Genomic DNA, 21,258 nt, shown 5'->3' on the forward strand with positions numbered 1-21,258 from the left:
GTGAGGTATAGGGATGAGGTCTTGGAGCCCTATGTTCACCTTTTTCGGGGTGCAGTGGGACCCTAGTTCATCTTACAGGACGATAAAGCGAGGCAACGTAGAGCTCTTCTAGTCGACGAATTTCTCGAGAAAGAGGATATTCGTCAGATGGATTGGTCAGATGGATGAGTCAGGTCTCCAAACCTCAACCCTGTAAAGCATGTCTGGGTCGCTCTGGGGAGGGCAATTGCAACTTGCAACAACCCTCCAAGAACTGAAAAAGATCGTTGCTGAATGAGTGGGACCAATGCCACAGGCACTGATAAACTGCCTTATTTCCAGTATGAGATCATGCTGCGAAGCCTGTATGGTTGTAAGACGGGACCATACTTTCTATTAACCCATTTATTTTGTGTCTTCTGCAACTGCTGTTTCAGACCTTCAGATTCCCAAGAGTGTTACACACGAACATGTCTCTATTATAACTTTGAATATTTATTTCTTTTGTATTATATCACCTTAGTTCACACCAAATTTTATTAAAATCTTTACAGTAGTTCTGGAGATCGTAGATCAAATATGCAAATTCTCTTAATTTATTTCACCAGTGTAGATTAGAATCGTGTTGGTGTGTCAACAAACGGGTCAGTGGAGGTTTCGTCTCATCTTTCCATTTATCTTAAGACCCGGAGCAATCCGGTTAATTATTAATTATAATATCACTTTCAGTAATAAGATTTATTATTTTTCCGCAGTTTTCCCAATTGTTGAGTCAGTGGACCATGTACGTGATATGAGAATGTTTTATTGATTTTTATAATCATTGTAAGTTTATAGCGTAAATGCCACACTGGGTTGAATATAATATTTCCTTACACTGAGACAATTTTGCATTTTTCTCTGAGTAAAATGTATCATTTTCAGATTTTCAGTTAAAATGGCTAGTTAATGATCTAAATATTGTACTTTGAAGAATAAGTAAGTAATTGTGCTTTTTTTTAATTGAGAAAGTTAAAAGATAAGTGGTAAGTTATCAAAATATATTAAACGTTAGATATTTGATCACGTATATAAGGTTAACTGTAGTTTTTAAAAGGATTTTAAGGGTTTCACCCCCTAAATTCTTATATTCAAGCCAATATGAAAATTTTCATTCAAAATTTTAGTTCGTTTAGTTCATTCGTTAACTTTATGGTAATTTTATTTTTTTAAAGAAAATTTCCAGCATTTAACTGTAACCGTTAATGAATTTTTTTCAACGTAAACAAAAACATGAGGAAGCTGGTGAACACGAAATAATTATTTAGAATCATCCATAATCATGAAAAGTAAATGTGGTTTGTTCGAGATATGTATACTTTACTTATATTCTCTTTGGTATTTAATTTTCGAATGTATTGGTAGAGTGTTTTGGATGAAATCTGGAATATATGGACAAGGTAAATAAAGTATACCAAATTAATATTTTAATCAGATTTATATGTAGATATATTTTCATGTTCCCTATTATGAATATAAATGTTCATATGCTATGCGTTTTGAATATTTTACATAAGAATGTAGATTTTTGCTGTGAATGATGAATATTTTTTGCAAAGTTTTGTTGTAAAATTATCGGAAAACATCAGATGTAGGATGAGTATTAAGAAATGCCACTGTATTTTAGAGAACAGCAAAGTTGACTCTTTTTATTGTTACATTATAGTATGATATTAAATATATTCCTCTAATTATCTGGATTTTATTGCGACTTTTTAAAAATGTTATTGAAAATTATAGTAACAATAGTCTGTGTGCATTTGATGATAGTTTACTTTATGTTTAATCAAAGGGGTAAGAATTAAAATACCATCCTGTTTAGCTTAAATGTTTATAAGTATATAGTGTCTTTGTGGCATGAGGGCACTTAAAAGTGATTTGGTTATAGGGGAGGAGATTCTTGAGAAGTCCCTGGGGGGATTCTCTTTCAAAACTGGTATGGAACTGGGCAAAGTCATACTGTTACTTATGAAATGCCCAATGTCTAAGCAAATGATAAATTCACTCCTGTGCTCCTTGCCACAATAAAATTCATTGCCGATTCTAATAGGATAAGTCACAACAATGCACAGTCATATATTTTTGTATTTTATTTCATATATAGCCCTTAAACTGTTAAATTTGATTTTGTCAAAGCTCTTTAAATCTCATGAAATGAGAATGTTTTATTGATTTTTATAGTCATTGTAAGTTTATAGCATAAATGCCACACTGGGTTGGATATAATATTTCTTTACACTGAGACAATTTTGCATTTTTCTCAGAGTAAAATGTATCATTTTCAGATTTCCAGTTAAAATGGTTAGTTAATGATCTAAATATTGTACTTTGAAGAATAAGTAAGTAATTGTGCTTTTTTTTAATTGAGAAAGTTAAAAGATAAGTGGTAAGTTATCAAAATATATTAAACGTTAGATATTTGATCATGTATATAAGGTTAACTGTAGTTTTTAAAAAGATTTTAAGGGGTTCACCCCCTAAATTCTTATATTCAAGCCAATGTGAAAATTTTCATTCAAAATTTTAGTTTGACTTTTACCTAACAAATATTATCTTCAGTGTTCATGCGATGTGAAGGACGCACAGCTCTTATTACTGGAGGAACAAGTGGTATTGGTTTTGAAACTGCAAAGAAACTACTATCTTTTGGCATGAATGTGATCATTGGTAAGGCTTTTTTCTTTATTTCCTACTTTATTTTTAATTTAAAATTATATATCTATATACTGTAAGGATATAGTCAATGTATTTATGGAATATGTTGAAAATGAAATAATATGCATGTATCATTATGCGAATTAACTGCATTATTATTGCAAATTAAATACGCATTATTAAATTGGGACTAACCCCTTTAGGTCAGCAATATCATGTATGCATCAGCAGCTAACCCTCTTATGAGACGGCATGCCACTTGGTGCAGCTCAGCTTGGAGACGATGTGTTGCACCAGTGCATCATCCAGCTGCTAGTGACATTTGGGACTTATGCATATATGACATACCCGTCTACAGAGGGTTTTTAATTTAGTAACATGCCATCATGAAGGGGTTAATGAACCTTAGCTTCTCAGCTGAAACCAAAAATTTGTTCTTTTTTTCAAATACCTGAATTAGAAATAACCAAGGGATTTGTATCTTGTGCAATTTAAATTCCTTTTAATATTAATTTTAAAAATGTAATTTGATGTATTAATATGACATTATATTTTGTACCTAATATTGGAAATTACATCTCAGTATGGAAATTAATAAATCCTATATAAATGATATGGAGAAATAAAAATTAATCTGGAGTAATATATGTAGAACTTATCTGAGCTTCATTTCTAGAATTAAAAGTGCTGTAGCCATATAAGTAAAAGCATTAATTGAAGAATAAATAAATAAAGCTATAATGAATACAGTCAAAAGTCGTTAATTCGGACACCCATAATCAGGAATGGGCTGATCTTTAGAATATGGTAACTGGTAGTTTGGCGACATTTTGGAGGCGATAAAGGTTACTACCTGGGACTTTGGTAATAATGTGAGCAGTACTCAGTTCCGATTACGCATTATTTTGTGTGAGGGAAATGAGAGATCATGGGATATGTCATGTGATATTAATGGACGAATTACGGTTCTTTAATCGGAAAAGGGGGGAAATCGGGGAAAAAATCTGGAAATTTTGTATTTGGCTTTATTCTGTGTTGTGTGAAACAGTGTTCGTTAATTTTTGGCCCTAACTAAAGTGAATTCGAAATGGGTATTTAGTGGGATTGAAAGGGGTAGTAATAAGTGTTTCTTTAAGGTTGTGCGAGATAGAAGTAAAGATGTTTTATTAAGTTATTTATTTTACCTGGTACCTTGGTGTGAACTATAAGTATGATTTTAAAGATCCTGAAACAGAAATAAGAAAAGTTTATCGGACACGTAATCAAGATTCTGAAGAAGAATAGGTAAGTTAGTATTTTTAATTATTTGAGGATATTATTTTTATGCATTGTTCTAAATGTAAGGTGGAAGTAAAGTAATTTCCGTAAACGTGCATGGAAATAATTTAAATATTTGACACTAAGTATTTGTAACCATTTGTAATGTTTGCGGTATGAATTAGTTAGTGATGTTTGTAATATAATGGATAATGTAGAGGTAAAAGTTTTTGGATATTTTATTTATTTTATATGGGGAAATGTTCATATTTGGAAAGGGTATATACTTTTTCGCGATCAGGTAATTTCATATATGTTCTTTTTACCGGGTTTAAAGATTCAGAAAATTGTTATGCATTTTCGATTTTTTTTTTAACTAAATTTTTCTAATTTATGAGAAAATTTTCTTTTTCTAATTTATGAGAAAAAGGCAGTGTACATGGATATAGTGAAGAGTGTGCGCAATGCCATTTTTGTGCAATTCTGGGATGTGTTTTTAAGTAAAAATAAGTAGACGTGTACATGGTTTAGTAATATTTAAATTAAATGATAGTTATTTTGTGAATTTTATGTTTGTAGGAATTTGTTATACATTTAAGTTGAAGTAAACGTGCATGGAAATAATTTAAATAATTGACACTAAGTATTTGTAATGCTTGCGGTATGAATTTGTTGGTGACGTGTATAATATAATAGATGCTTTAGAGGTAAAAGTTTTTGGATATTTTATTTATTTTATATGTGGAAATGTTCATATTTGGAAAGGGTATAAACTCTTTCGCGATCAGGTAATTTCATATATGTTCTTTTTACCGGGTTTAAAGATTCAGAAAATTGTCATGTATTTTCGTGAAATGTTTCTAATTTATGAGAAAAAAGCAGTGTGCATGGATATAGTGAAGAGTGTGCGCAATGCCATTTTTGTGTAATTCTGGGATGTTTTTTTAAGTAAAAATAAGTCGACGTGACATGGTTTATGTGTATGTGTTATTTTGAAAAACGCGTAGGGAGTATGGTATTGTGCACTTTTTCCCAATTTTGCAGTGAATAGTCATGATTAAGCAGTTTTGTTAGATAAAATTTCTAGCATAAGTGTAATTCGGCTAGTAGATTGTTGGAAGAAGTGTTCGGTAGATAAAAAGAAAAGAAACATGTCTTTACTTCGTGAAGACAAAATGGCGGCGGGGGAAAAAAAAAAATAGAGGGTTGCTGTAGGAGAGTTGGTCGCCAAATTTTCGCAAAAAAAACGCCAAGTTACCATAATGTAAAGATCAACCCCGGAATGATCTATAATCCGGACCTCAAAGCTACAAACTTTCTGCGCATGCGTCTCATTGACGCATGCGCGTAAGACCTTTACCGCTGCGAATTTGCGTGTGCGCGTGCGCAAAATACATTTACGAATGCGCATTGAATGTATAACGGACGGGATAAGCTAAGCTAAAATTATCTATTTCAGTTAATGTTGCAGATTGCGTTGTTCCTTAATCTTCGAATTGGATCTGGATTATTATTTTTTGCAGACTGTTAGAGCAATTTCATAAAAGTAAGCTTGAACTTTCGATTATGTCAAATAGAATTTCCGATATATATTTACTAATATGTAAAGGATATACAAAGCAAAAGTATCTTTTGGAGTCCATTAAACAAAAAGTGGAATTGCTGCAAAAATTGGATAAAGGCATATCCTTTGTTTATCTAAACTTTGTTTATCTTTAACGCCGGGGAGGCGTGCAATGAATTGGAAGTTGATCTGTCAGCACTATCCTTATCTTAAGGGCAGATGTTTTTATTTTATTTGGCTTATAATTGCTTACTCAATGTAGTATCTCGATGTACTCCCTCTTTGATATGATTTAAATCAAATGCCTTGTCATTATAATGCGCTTCTGATAGCGAAGAAAGTGACTGAGGTTATTGAAAACGAAAAAATTTCGATTGAAAAATTAGTCGGTATTCTCGACAGAGCAATTATAGGACTTGAACAGCGGAACTTTGTAACTGAACAAGAAATTATGTCTGTTTATAGAATTAAAGAGAATGTATTATCACATAAAAAACGAAGCAACTTAAACAACTTACATTGAAAGAAATGTTTAATAAAGTAAACAAATAAATATTAAGCTTTTTTTTTTTTTGTAAATTTTGATACTCTTTAGATCATTATGATTCTTGATTTCATAAATTATGGTTTCATAGAATAATTAAGCCTAGATCTTGATAAAATCATGAGTTTTTCTTGCTTGACAGTTAGAAAGTGAAGATTTTTGTAATCCACGTGTGAAAATAAAATATGCTGAATAGTAAATATTTTACCTTAATTATATCACATATGTTTCAAGTTATGCTTTAAATGATGTCAGATAGTTTCAGATATATATTCTTTTTGACTTAGTAGCATTAAATAGGAAATAAAATAACATATAATAACATACAATTAAAGAGATATTTATCTAAAACATTTTCATTCAGTTAAAATCTATAAAGCTACTTTAATTATTAATAAAATGATAAACTATAACTAAAAAAAAAGTGGTTAAGGTTGCAAGAAACAATAAAGGAGAATCTCATCATCATCTGTTATCCCAGGGCCCTGAAGTCTCTAGATATAGACCTGCCTAAGAAAGTGGGTGGTGATACAGTAGGTTCCCCCCTTAAGTATTTATTGTACTACGAATAGACAATGTAAAAGAAAAAAAAAGGGAAAAAGAATAATTTCCAAATAGCATTACAGTTAACCCCCCTTAACACGAACTCGATTAAGGTGAACAGTCAGTTAACATGAACAAAATTTCGGTCCTGCAGCAACGTACATGATTTTATAGGAAGTTTTATCGGTTAACTCAAATTTCGATTAGCATGAATTACAATCTCTTTTTTTTAATCTGTTGCATCATTAGATTTTATCATTTAACACAAAATTACGTTCCGCCCTGTTTAATTGAAAACCCCGCAGAATACACTGTACTCTTTAAAACATAAACAGCATGAGTAACATTGCTTGACAGTTGCAATCATTTAACAGTGAGCTTCAATCAGCAAATACAGTTCTGTAGTCATATGTGCTTTTTCATTCTTTAAAAGTTAATACAACAAATGTTAAATCTTGAAATATTATGAATTAATCAGGTTAAACTACTTACCTGTCTTTTTCTCTGAATGATTACCAGGGTGAGTTAATATCTTCTCTTCTTAAAACTCAGTAGGATACAGCATATTTAATGAATAGTTCCATTTAAAATTAAAATTATTTGCATTAAAATATTCACATAGATTTACTGGACTGTAGTTTAGTTACATATGAATTTTCAGCATGCATCAGTATGTCTTTATTCTTCAAAAGTTCTTACAGTATTGTTTAAAAGGGGTGTTCTTACAGCATTGTTTAAAACCCCAAAATCTTCAGAAAATTGTGATTTCAGATTTTTGCCTTTTCAAATTCTGTACACTTTTATCTTTCTAAAAATACCATTCGTTTAATCTCTATGAAAATTAGAACTGTAAAAAATCTAGTTGTAATTTGTCATCGACTGCTTTGATCAATGAGGATTTTTACATAAAAACGCGTTTTTCTCTAAACGGGATTTTTTTATACTCGATGTATCTTTTCTCAGCAACTACTGCTCGCAGATATCTAAAATTTTTATGGCTTATTTATTAGGTTTCCTAATATTTACTGAAATGAGCTTTTTGTGATAAACTTAGAAAAAAATTTTTAAAAAAATTTTGTGTGAGAAAAGTGATAAATTTTACTATGTCTAACGAAATATTCTGTAAATTACTCTGAAATTCAAAATGTTTCAAAAGCTCATTTCAGTATAATAAGATATGTATACTTTAATTACACAAAAAATTTCAAGTGTGTATCTACAGCAGATTTTGAGAAAAGGTACATCGAAAATGGCCAGTTTAACATTGTCTGTATAGGGGTTGCTGATACCCTTTAATAGACCTGTAGATGGCACTGTGGTAGCTTTCAGGTGACAGCTAAGCATTAAATAGCAAGCAGTAAAAAAAGAAATTTGTGACCAAGAAGAAGAATATAGGCATAGATCTGAAAACAAAACTAAAAGTCCTGAAGAAAGTAGACCAAGAAGGGCAGTATCATTCTGCCCACCTGCCAGAAAATGTTACATGCCTTGGACTACTGAAATGTCGGAACTGACTGCTAGTTTTATGGAAGTCATGGGTACAGTTGGCCTTGAAGTTACTAGACCTTTTTATTCTTGTCTACAATAGTGCAATATGCAGGAATTTTTCTACAAAAATGATCTGTGAGAGCATTTTTAAAGCTATAGTACAGCAATTAATGTAGTACTGTAGAGTTTTCTGTGATGACTTACATTATATATTGTAGTACTCATGTAACTATTGTAAGGATCCTCAGTTTTACTAACGTTTATTTTATTTTAAAACTGTACTATCACTTCTTATTTTCTGCTTCTGCACAGAATTACATGCTTTAACTTGTTTATGCAAATTGTCTTGCTAACGCCCAAGTACTTAAGTTGTGGCTTTTTGCCAAGTGGGAGAGAGAAGGAGTTTTAGAAAGCAAGCCGCTTGCCACTGCAGTTTTAAAAGTTTTCACTCGGTTGCTGGTTGCCTTTAAGGCCAGAGGTTTAGCCCTCTTGATATTTGCAAACGTATTGTAGTTTCAGCAGTTCGTTGTACTACATATGTACCTTTTTTAAATAAAGGCCAGTCTTAGTGCTAGGCATTTTTATACTAATTCAAAGTTAGCTTTTAGTTATAGTTTTAGTTAGTAGTTTTATATTTTTACGTTCAGACCACAAGTGGTTGGTCTCTGTATTCCGAAGTTCGGAAGTGCCTGTAAAGTATTGAAAATAAAGGGTTTTGTATACCCTTCCTGATTGTGTCGTCTGTTATACACAAATCTTGAACAGAGCTTGAGTAAGCTCCCTGTTCTTATTCAGGGCATTCCATGTTTCCAAAGCAAATCAAGAGAAACACAAGTCCTGACACTGTATACTGTAAACGGTTAATGTATACAAAAACGTTTTATAAAAATAAAATGAGTCCCCACTTAAAATGAATTTTTTTAACACAAATTATTGATTTTTCAGTTGATTGAGATCCATGTTAACAAGAAATTCTGTTTTTTGAGGATAATGTTCTCATTAGAATTCAACCAGGAAAATATTCATGGTTTCCTGGTGATGAATATTTAGTACAGGAAGGATACTGATAACTTTTTAAACAAAGAGCACAAGAGTGCATACAGTTAATTAATTCAGCCATTTCTTTGGATGGGCCAAACACATAAATATGAATTTTGTATGCAGGCAGTGTTTCTAGGCACAACATACTATATCACTGGAGAGGTAACAAACTAAAAAAATGTTAGAAAAATCTTCTTCTTAGGGTCATGCTCCTCAGTTCTGTTTCAAAATTTGAGGACACTTTGACCACATTCTGCTGTTTTGTAGCAAGTAAACAAAATTGTCGCAAACAAACAGTAGGTGAAATATATCCTTTTAAGCTTTTCTATTTTAATGTCTTATGAGCAGAAATAGAAGTGCACACGTACTTCACCACGGAGCTAAAGAAACAAGACGTATCTAAGATTGCAATCTTTTTTGTATGAATTGCCCATGATTTTAAAGTTATGAGGTAAAATACAAGGTAGGGAACATCTTAAATGGAGAGTTCTTGCATCTACAAGAAATATTTGTTGAAATGGGTTATCCAATTAACCGTCATTTTGCTATGGTTTAAAAGATAAAGGATGGTCATCTGGACCTTTGCTTAAAGGCACATACAAAGGTTTCTCTAAAACCAAGCCTGCTAGAAAATGAATCGGGGAGGCACACAAAAATTGCATAACTATAGAAATAGCTAAATATGCTGCAATACAATGATGATTTTAGTGATTATTTGCAACATTTAGATATTATTGGTGACATGTTTCTTTGTACAATACTAAAGCAAGCTGAATATGCAATATTTCAGTGTTCATGAGATATGTATTTCAGCTCTCATGAACTAACTATTGTACATTTATTAATAATTATAAATTTGTGTAGGTACTGTTTCAGACTTATCTGATAACTAGCTGAAAGTATCTCCACGACTGAAAGCATTAATATAAGATGTTTCTAACGTCAGGATATTATATGGGTGAGATGCAAATCATGTCATGAAGAAACTTTAATAAAACTGTTAAAATAAAAAATAAAAATTGTAAACAATGAATTCTAATAAGTTGGGAGCTAAATCATGTGCTGAAAGATGTATTAATTTAATGGTATTAATTAATATTTATTGCTGTGGTCTACTTTACTAGGTTCTAATGCTTCAGCTCAAGAAAGTGAGAAATGCTTAGAAGAGCTGAGAGTTTTGTATCCAAAAAGTAAAGGTAAGGAAAGATCAAATATATGATTGATCAAATCAGCTTCTTCAAACCTTAAATAATTATCAATATCATATTCTTTACAATAATTATGGAAGTTGCTTTACCATTTTTGATTTTATTGCATTTTGAAAATTAGATCTTTTTGTTTGAATTATGATTAATCAAATCAGCTTTTTAAAGCCTTGATTAATTATGGATAGCTTTTTCTCTACAATAAGCATTGAGTTATTTCACTGTTTTGTTTTTGAACTCCATTTATATAGTAATATTTTTAATTATGTTTTAAGAATTCCTTAAAACGTAAATTGCTTCTAAAATGTGTTTGTTTGTATCAGTATATTTTTTCTCATGTTCACACTCAGTTTTCACATATTTAATTATAGAGTCACAAATTTTTGCAATAGGAATGTATTTATCTGTCTGATAAAAATTGTGTACAGATTTCTTATTTTTGCAAGTTTTACATTTCTTAGTCTCTTTTTATATTTATTATTTTTTGTAAAGACATAATAGGATAAAAAAAAGGCTGAATAATTTATGACAAAAGTTTAAGGAAAGATATGGCCCCATTCTAAATATTCAGTTTTTAAATAAGGTTGAATAGTAATTTCTTTGTCAGTTTTAATCTTATATTAAAATTGTTCTTTTGGATATTCTATATACATACAAAATACAATATTATTAATCATTGGATATTCTATATACACATGAAATACAATATTATTAATCGTAGATACATCACCTGGATCAAAAGATTGTATAAATAAGGAAATTTTAACATGTCCTTTTTTAAGAAATCTTAAATCGTCAGTTAAAACTTTACTGTTTGAAAATTTTGCATATTTATAGAAATTCCAAAGTTTCTGAGATTTACAACTAATAATATTAAGAGAGCTATTTAATAAATGAAACGTTTCATTGCATTCTTGGTCATTGGATAAAATTTCATTTTCCATGTTATAATTTCCACCACCTGTTAATTATATAGGAGGAGGAACATAAAAGCCTTTTCTGATTGTATTGCAAAATATTATCATCCTTTTGAATGTTTAGTTCCCCCCTCTAAATACCTCTTATTGACAACAATTTTGTTTGGTTCATTGGGATCTTTAACATTTTCAATTCTTCCATCTATTGCAATCTATAGTGTATTTAAATTTTAAACAATTGCTATCGATATATTTCAAAACAAACTCTTTATTTGTTAAGTCCTCCTTTTCACAGCTGATTATATTTTTATTTTCCATATAATTTCCATCGCACATCAGTTCTTGTTTTTCTCTATTTCTTTTATTAAATAGATAATCCACTGTCATTTATTAAAGAATAAAAAATTTCATTATCTCAAGGAGGGTATTATAGAAATTTGTTTAGAAACTATATTAATGTTACAGATTTTTTTGTGTTGCAGTATGAAGTAAAACCTAACAGACTCATTTTGAGCATTTCTCGTAGTGAAAATTAATGTCTAAAGTATTTAAATCTAAATTGTTTTCATGACGTTAGAGATTGAAACAAATCATAGGTTACAGGTTTCTAAACTCTTATAGCTTATCAGACATCATATTTCATACATGTTTATTCTAGTCAGTCCTGCTTCTAAAGAGCCAAATACAACTGATTATATTTCTTATTAGTAAAATCTATTTTGCGTAGTTTATTTAGAATTTTTATACTGCTGTTCACTGATAATCAACAGAAGTTCATATCTTAAGTTGTCAAATATAAATATTGTTCATTTTTATGTTGTTTTCTTTTTTAACATACTGCAGAAGCACATAGGCACATAACACTTTGTCTGACCATGATTAGACTTCACATATACCATCCTTGTTTTGCAGTGGGTTTGATCTTCCAGTTGTAACTTCTTTCCAGTTTATTTCAAAATATTTATCTGAAATTTTTCATTCAAAGTTTTTTATTTCAGTACCTTTTGTGAAACTAACAAGTAAAAATATCAAACTCACTTCTTCTATTGCAACTTTATATAAATGTTATTATCAGTTGTGTGTAACATATTCACATTTTTATTCTTTTTAAATTCCATTTCAGTTTTAAAATGTATTATAAATCTTTTATATTGTGTAAAGAAGTTAAACATACCTTTCAAATATACATCGGGTTTGTTTTTTTTTATCCAGTTTTGCCTTTTTAGTAATATCAGATATCTTTTTGACATCAACAATAGTTTCACAGTAATTAAAAAAAAATTTGATGTACACATGACTTCCTTGTATGGCCTATTAAATAATGCACATTTTTGATGCATTTTATATAAACTTATTTCCTCTAATTTCATTAGAGATATATTTCTCATTCATTTAATTCAGTTCTCACTTTGTAGAACTGAATTAGATGAATGAAAAATCTTCATTAAAAACATCTTCATTAAAAATTGTAAAATACAGAAAAGCATAAAACATCAAATACAGTTAAAGCAATAAAAAATAATTTTTACAATTAAAATTAGAGTTCCTCAGCAAAAACAAGCAATTCGGTCAGTGGGCCAGCAGGCAGATTTTTCGGTGCACAAAAGTGAAATTTTACTTTTGGTCCTACTCGGCAAAATGACATTGAAGGAACAGAAACTGGCTTAATTCACTATTCTACTGAGTTTGAAATGTAAACAAATGACAGTTCTTTAGGCTTAACTCACCACTTACACTTTTAAATTGTTGATAATTTTACAGCTATTGTATGCAGATTAAGTAAAGGCATAAAAAAAAACCTTAAACGGAACATAAACACCACATAATTCAATCACTTTTAAAGCAAAAAAATGCACAGTTTACAACATGTAAGAATAAAAAAACTAAACGTATGTATATATAAGATTGGTGCAGCCGATTGCAAGGAAAAATGGAGGTGCACAATTACATGGTATAGCAGTCCCATATACAAAATTTCAACATTGTATGGCTACTCATTCTTGAGTTATGCAAGATACATACATATGTATGTACTTACAGATGTCAAGAAAAAGATCTCTTCAGAATCCATTTTGAAATCCTTTTTGGCAAAAACAGTCCTTTATTCTGTCAGTACGTACAGATGCCATACAAAAACATTGTTCAAATGGTTTTGAGAGTGGTTGAAATGCACATTTTCCTTGACATATGATACCCAAAATTTTTCGAGCTTACAGTACTTCCTTTGCTTCGCATAAGAAAATAAAAATGAATGTCTGCATGGTTGGATGTATCTTTGCAGAAAAATACATTGGTAGGTTCAGAATTCGAATAAAAAACCCAATTCATTAATAAATGTTACATGGTCATTCGTAATGGGTCATGTTCAATGGGCATTTTATTAACTACTACTAGATCTTAGATATAATTTAGATTAATCATATCAATATGTGGATGTTATAAAAATAGCAGTTTGAATTTAGGCATTCACGTCCTGATTTCCTAAATCTTAGTGCTGGAGATTCTGTTTTTATGAAATCATGCACACACACACACACACACACACACACACACACACACACAAAAAAAAAAAAAAAAAAAAAGTTTGTATGAGAAGATATTAGGGGATCTTTATGACCAAAGAATTTGATTACGACAACCAGTCTGTCTATCAGGGTGAGCTGGATCCTGTGTTTCCCCTTAGATTTCTAGAGAAGGTGTCCTTTTTGAATTCAAAAGCAATATGCATGTACAGACTGTTGTTACTGATTTTGGTAAATTATTTAAATAGAGTTCTTTTGAGCAAAGCATCCTGTTGAAGTACTGTGCTAATCCAAGTATCTGAATTAACTGGGACTGTATCCATCTGGAGATTTGAGCAATCTGGGCAATAAACTTATTTTTTTTCCTTCTGTAGGTCAGATATAGAAGGTGTCGCAGTATCAGAGTTACAAATTTGTAAGAAGGATAAGAGACACTCAAATGACTTAGAATCACATAGCAGTGTAGGGTTGAAAATGACATAAGCATGTGATAATATACTTAGAAGACACCAGAAATGAAAAGGAACCACATAAGTGAATATGTGCTTTAATAATAAATGTACATTCACAAAAGTGGAGATTAGAAAAAAAGTGTTTGAAATGTCCTCCATGAACAATTCATGCCTCACATCTCCGGCAAATGGAATTCTGAACATTCTGAAAGATTCTGAGCATGTCTCAGAAACAAACCCCTTCCAACTACTGTAATCGGTCGAATCACTTCCTTAGTGCGTCCAACAGCAGTATCATACACCAATGTTTTCATATGACCCTAGAAAAAGTATTCAAACAGGCCATCATACTGACAAAGTACTGAACCATTATGCCCAGCCCAATCTATTGCTGGCTAAATGCAACATCTAGATACCAGATGCTTTTTGAATAACTCCATATTCATGTAATGACCCATCCTGTTGGTGTCCAGATGGTATAGCCGTTAGTGACACACTGCTGTACTGATGGGCCCCAATTTGAATCTTGGAGAAAGCAAGAATATTTTTAAACATATAGTGTTTGTGCGACACGGGGGCATTCAATATACATAAAACAAAATTCCTGTCACCGAGAGGACAATCTGGGCTATTTCCCAACCACCAACCTCTTGAGTCAAGAAGGGAAGAGGGTTGGGAGACCTTTGGACCATCCTGTAGGATGTTCTTCCTCAAAATTGGGACAGAGCTGCACAGTTAGTGAGGTAGGCCTGTACCTGTACCTCTGCATCCAGGTGTGAAATGAAGCTTTCCTGTAAGACTGCTCAGACCAACACCATCTACAGCTTCAAGAAAGCATTTCCAACCCAGATTTGAAATTCTCCTTTGCAGATTGAGTCAACTAGGTTCACCTTACCTTTCCTATAAGTTTGTAACCCTGCTTCTGAAACACCTTGTACATTTACTGTGCTGCAAATGAAGGAATTTATTTTACTTTATTTCAACAAATGTTTTGTTACATTCTAATGATAAATAAAATGAAATCCTCTTATTTTATTATTATTGTAGTAAAATATCACACACACACACACATATATATTTTTTTGCTCAAGTGAAGCAGCAATTTTTTAGTTTCTTTTTTCATAAATGCAGGATTCATTTTTATTTGAACTAAAAGAAATTAATTTTTTCAACATATGCTTCAGAGCTAAATGAAGAATCTTATTTTTATTGTTCTAAAATTAATGTGTTTTTTCAAAATGACAACTGTATTTATTTATGTAAATAATTAAATTGCAAGTATTATTTTAATAAATTGATGATAGTATCAAAACTGACAAATATAGCATATTCTATTTTATTGTAAAATTAAAAAAAAAAAAAAAAAACAGTGTTTATGCAGCTTTTAAGTATTTTCACACTATACTGTAAATTTGATCAATTTGCATTATAGTATAAGTTATTTTGACTTTTTATAGTATAGTATAGTTTTTTAGTATATGTTACTATAATTCAGAGTTTTACAGATTGTTTCTTGAAGGGTTAAAGATTATCATAAAATTTTGAATGTGTGTAAACATCATGCAGGATAGATAGAGGAACTGATAATCTGAACACAAATAATTTGAAAATTGATATTATTTAATTAAAATTTTATTTAACTTTTTTTTTTTTTTTTTTTTTTTTTTTGCATGTACAGTGGTGGCCAAAATTGTGGACACTTTTGGAAATTTTTATGTTTTTGAACTTTGTATGCTTATAGAAAATGTTATGTTTTGCAAAATGCAAACTTGATTACTGAATTCAATACAAAACACAAAACTCAATTATTAGCAATACAAAAAAAGTTATATGTACTTTAATATAAATAAAAAACACAGTTATGAAGTGGTTTGTAATGTCTAGCTTTCCTGGCCAATCACTGTTCTTGTTCTGAGAACCAATCAAATGTTAGTAACTGCCAGTAGAAGCTGACATCATGTTTAAACTTGAAACAATTCATTATTTTGCTTTGTTCTGTAGAAGGAGGACCTGTTTCTTATACACTGCAATTACAAGTAGGAATTTTTGTAAAAATTTTTAATATTTAGTCAAGCAGCAATGACATCAAATAAAAGAGTAGATTGGACACCTAGAAAGAGATGTAATATTATTGTGTTACGAGGAAGTGGTCTTTCCTATGCTGAAATTACAAGACAAGTGAGTGGTTCAATGACTACATCTGGAGTCCGAAAGTTTTGTTTACGATATCAGGAGACAAATTCAATAAAAAATCAAAGAAGGAAAAGGCCGAAAAAGGTGCACCACATCTATTGATGACAGAAGAATAAAAAGACTATGTCTCCAAGATAGAAAAATGTCATCAGCGGCCATCAGAAGTGATCTGAATGATGCTGGTGTTCCTGTCAGTTCAAGAACAATCAGGAGAAGATTAACAGATGTTGGACTGAGAGGTAGAATTCCACGAAAAAAGCCTTATCTTAATTTTCAGCAACGAAAAAAAAGACTACAGTGGGCAAAGGAACACATTAATTGGACAGATGATCAGTGGTCACAAGTTATATGGAGCGATGAAACTAAGATATCGTTATTCGGTAAAATATGTAAGACGTAGAATAGGAGAAGAGCTACATCCTGACTGCATTCAAGCAACTGTGAAGAACCCAGTTAGTGTTATGATTTGGTCATGCATGTCAGCAGATGGTATTGGTCGCCTTCATGTCATCGATGGGACACTGAATGCCAAAAAATACATTGACACTATTCTAGAACCAAAACTTCTACCTTCCATCAGAGATCTCTTTCCCAAAAATGCTTCGTTTATTTTTCAGCAGGATTCTGCTCCTTGCCACACGGCCAAAATATCGAAAGAGTGGTTTCGTACAACCTCAATCCTATCGAAAATTTGTGGCACCGTTTGAAAACTCTTGTCCCATCAAATAAAAGAGAACTAATTGAGGTTATAATTGTTTCCTGGCATCATGTAATAACGAAAGAAGAGCTTAAAACTCTTGTCAGCTCAATGAAACGTCGATGTGAAGCTGTAATGAAAAATAAAGGGTACTCTACTAAATACTGATAACTAACTATAATTATAACTATCTAATGTATATTGATAACTATTATCGTTTTAACTTTTTTGTATTGCAAATAATTGAATTTTGTGTTTTGTATTGAATTCAGTAATAAATTCTCTTTAAAATGATATATACGAGTTTGCATTTTGTGAAACGTAATGTTTAATATAAGCATACAAAGTTCAAAAACATAAAAATTTCCAAAAGTGTTCACAATTTTGACCACCACTGTATGTACATGTGTTAGAATGTTGAGCCAAAGTTTGAATTTTGGTAGCTATTAAATAATACAAGTGATTTAAAACATAGATGTACTTTAAGTAAATTAATATAGCATTTATTAATTCATTTTTAGCAGTGTTTTAAAAGAAACTTAGTAAAAATTATCTTTTGCCATTATAATTTGATTTTTTAAATCAAATTAAAAGGTTAAGATATTTACAACTTTATGTATACATGCGCTACATATTAATTATTAATCTAATAATAATCTTTCTCTTAAAGTAAGAAAAAGCATGAACTGTACAATTATATTATTAAATCTTGCATTTTTCTTTTTAGTTGAAATTTGGTATGTGGATTTGTCTTCCATGAGTTCTGTAAAGACATTTGCTGAGAAGTATTTACTTTCTGGATTACCTCTTCATTTATTAATCAATAATGGTAATTTGCATGTATATATTATGGGCAGGTACATATGTATTCGAAAGTTCTATTTCTTATTCTGATTTATGTATTTTTCCCTCTATATAATATTAGGAAAAGTTAATAAATAATCTTCAGTTTTTTTTTTTTTTTTTTTTTTTTTAAATTTAAAAGAAAGTGCAAAATGGAATAGAAAGCACATTTTTATTTCGTAATAAATCATCTACTTGTTCAGTGTTATTGCATCAGTATTTCAATAGTGCTAGGAATTTGCAAGAAAAATTCTCTTCTTATAAACTGTGTACTACTTATGCACTGTCACTTTTATCTTATTGCCTGTACTAAACTTCTTGTTATCAGTTGCCTCCTTAAAGTGTTCTTCTCTGTAGAATAATCATCTTACTGTGTCATCTTGATTTTTTTTTTTTTTTTTTTTTTTTTTTTCATGTTAAGGCTATGTATATACTGTTCTTTGTATTAAATTGTTCAGGAACATGAAACCAAATAAAGAATATGAATTTTATTTTATTTTGATATTACTATTACTGCAACAAGTCACTGTTCTGGAAGATAAAGAAATGTTTTAAAAGGCTTATATCTGTGTGAAGTTTACTTTTCCATTTTCTTGCTTTAAGCTGTCTGAGGTCTGGGATCATTGGGTCTTCAGCAATTACATTTCAGAAATTTGTGGTTTTAGATCATTAGTTTATATCTAGTAAGATGATGTGTGGAAATGGCATCATTTGGGCTTTGCTTATTGTTTAGGTCAGATATAAAAAGGGTTACTCCCCTCACAGCCACTCGAGGGGTCGAAAGTGTGATACTGGCCAACATCAGTACAAGGTCAATTTATGTTTTGTAGTTGGCCATAGTGTGACTCCCTAACTAGCAGGTGTTTGAAAGTAATATGCAGGAATCTCATTTAACCCAGAAAAACAAGCACATTTATGGCACACCTGCTTTCTTTTATATCAGACATTCCTAGATTTGAGTGAGAGAGGATTTAAAAAAAAAAAAATTTTAATTAATGGCTTGTGGTCAAGAGGTCCGTATATTAGATCATTCCATATATTGGACATCTGAATTTTTGACTTTGGATTGCATATGATTTTGGGGGCCCAAAAGTCTGTTTTTCTGTACTTTGTGGTTAGCTGCATCCCTGCCAAAAAGTCATGAAGTTTTCATGAAGCAAAGCAGTATGTCACCCAAATGTGTGGCAACCCATGATATTGCCAAAAAAATATTTTTTGGCAACTCTAGTATGTGCATAGCACATCTATTTTCACTGTTGCACAATGCGAAAAGATTTTTTTTTTGGCAACTCAAGTATGTGCATAGTGCATGTCTATTTTTACTGGTACACAATGTGAAAAATGTTGGAGTCAAGTTTTACAATTACCTCTTTTATTTTAAGTGAAAACAGATCACAATGTGTATGGAGAACAACAGCACAAAAATGGAGGATTTCTTTGAAAAGACAAGCACTGATGTTTCTTGCTTTTTAAATTTTATTGATTGAATGGAATTCTTAGCACATCATCATTTTGAAAATGACTGTTGTCTTACATCCCTTTTACTTTTGATGAAAAATAAGTGATTAATTAAATGCTGCTGGAATTGCTGTTTATGTCGTCTGCTATAGTGTGTAAGTCATTGACACTGTCAACATTATCATCTTTATCACCATTAAGTCTATCTTCTCACATGCAGTGATCTTCAAAACATCATGGGTATTAGATATCTCCATTTTCTTGAAGCATTTCACTGATAACGCTTCATCATTTAGAGCCTATACACCCAAAGTCCATGAGCAAATTAAAATTTTAAAAATTAAAAAAAATTTCAGAGCCTTGCGCTAAACAGCTAAAGGAAAAAATATATGAGTCAATACATACATACCCTAGAAAAATATCTGCTGGATTAAAAGTTTTAAAGGGAACATATCTGTTTTAGTAAGACATTTAGTCTGTTAAAAGTGTTAAAAAGTCAACACTTAGATTTTCTTTGGGCATTGTGATCTAGTACAGTATTCTTATTTATGTGAATAAAGTTAATAAGGCAATTCAACAGAACGATATGCATTTAAATAGTACATTGAAACTTATAAATGTGTGCTATGTGCTACTGAACAGTTCCAGGAAATAGATGTCAAACAGCTGAAGACGAAGCAAGGGAATTGGTCTTATCTTTAGGAGGTATTGTGCAATTCATTGGCCTCAGATGTAAAAGGTCTTTTTCTTATGAAAGCAGGGATTTTAGGGAAAGAAATTATGGGTAAAACTTTTTCACTGCTGTAGTAGACACTGCTGTTTTGTTCTTTAGAGAAAGTGATGTGTTCAGTGTTATTTGTGACATAAAAAATTTGCCAAAAATAATGAAAATTTGAATAATAGTTGTAAGAAGTTTGCAGATGCTCTAAATGTTCTTGGAACAAAATTCAGGACATGAAGTGCTGCTGGATTATAAGTTATATTCTCTACATTACCACAAATTGCTAAGAGCTGTCTGGCAATATATCAGTACATATATGGAAAGAAGTTGGAAGACATTTCACAAATGTGTTAGTTGTATTGAAAGTTAATGCATGCTAGTGTCTGTAGCCTCATCGAAACTTAGGCTTTCAAAGCTGAAGCTAACAAGAACTATTTACACTCGTAAAATCTAAATCTTAAAATTCAATGAATAAGAAACGTTTTAAGGAAGAAACTGATTACAAAAAGTTGTTCTTCAAAAGGAGCAGATGAAAGAGACTAATTGGAACATTAGTTTGTTTGTTTAAAAAATTAAAAAAAAAAAAAAAAAAAAAGAACTTGTGACATCGTCAAACTTCTAGATAGAAGATAGGAGTCAGTTTGTTTTTGAAAACATTTTTAATTAAACTTAACATTTAATCTACATATTATAACAAGATCAGAATTGATATTCAAAATTGTCACAACATAATTCTATTTAAGGGGAAAATAAATCTTTCTAGACACGAGACATGTCTTACCCCATGGCACATGTCTTTCCCCATTACACAAAAAGTCCTTCGCTTCTTCTGCTCTTTTTAACAAGAAATGGATACATAACAGAAATGAAGTCCTAATTTCCCTTTTGGTAGCCAGAAAAGCCAGAAGGGTTTTTTTCATGGGAAAACTCTTTAATTGCAAATGCATGCTATATGTCACAAACTTTATGTTAAGAGATGTTTATGTAAAGATATTAAAGAGAAGGAGATGAATATAAATTAGCTAAAATATGTGTAAAAAATTTCAAATCATAAAGACAAATATATTATTATGTTATATATTTGCTTCTTTTAATGTATATCTTTTTAAAACCATTGTAATAGGTTATATGTATAATTAT

The 21,258-nt window shown here is 30.8% G+C and overlaps 1 protein-coding gene across 1 annotated transcript in view; it reads left to right on the forward strand.

The window, feature by feature from the left end:
• Positions 1-1,224: 1,224 nt before the first annotated feature.
• Positions 1,225-21,258, forward strand: part of LOC118181076 (polyprenol dehydrogenase-like) — a 35,003-nt gene continuing 14,969 nt past the window's right edge. Inside the window, exons 1-4 of the mRNA XM_085822801.1 lie at positions 1,225-1,418; positions 2,578-2,685; positions 10,235-10,306; positions 17,824-17,925. Of these exons, the coding sequence (XP_085678927.1) occupies positions 1,301-1,418; positions 2,578-2,685; positions 10,235-10,306; positions 17,824-17,925 (400 nt within the window). The 5' untranslated portion in view covers positions 1,225-1,300. The remainder of the gene's footprint in view (positions 1,419-2,577; positions 2,686-10,234; positions 10,307-17,823; positions 17,926-21,258) is intronic.

The sequence above is a fragment of the Stegodyphus dumicola genome, chromosome 8, assembly GCF_044657685.1.
Source record: "Stegodyphus dumicola isolate Sdum_Otavi_A_Nest chromosome 8, ASM4465768v1".
Taxonomy (NCBI): Eukaryota; Metazoa; Arthropoda; class Arachnida; order Araneae; family Eresidae; genus Stegodyphus; species Stegodyphus dumicola.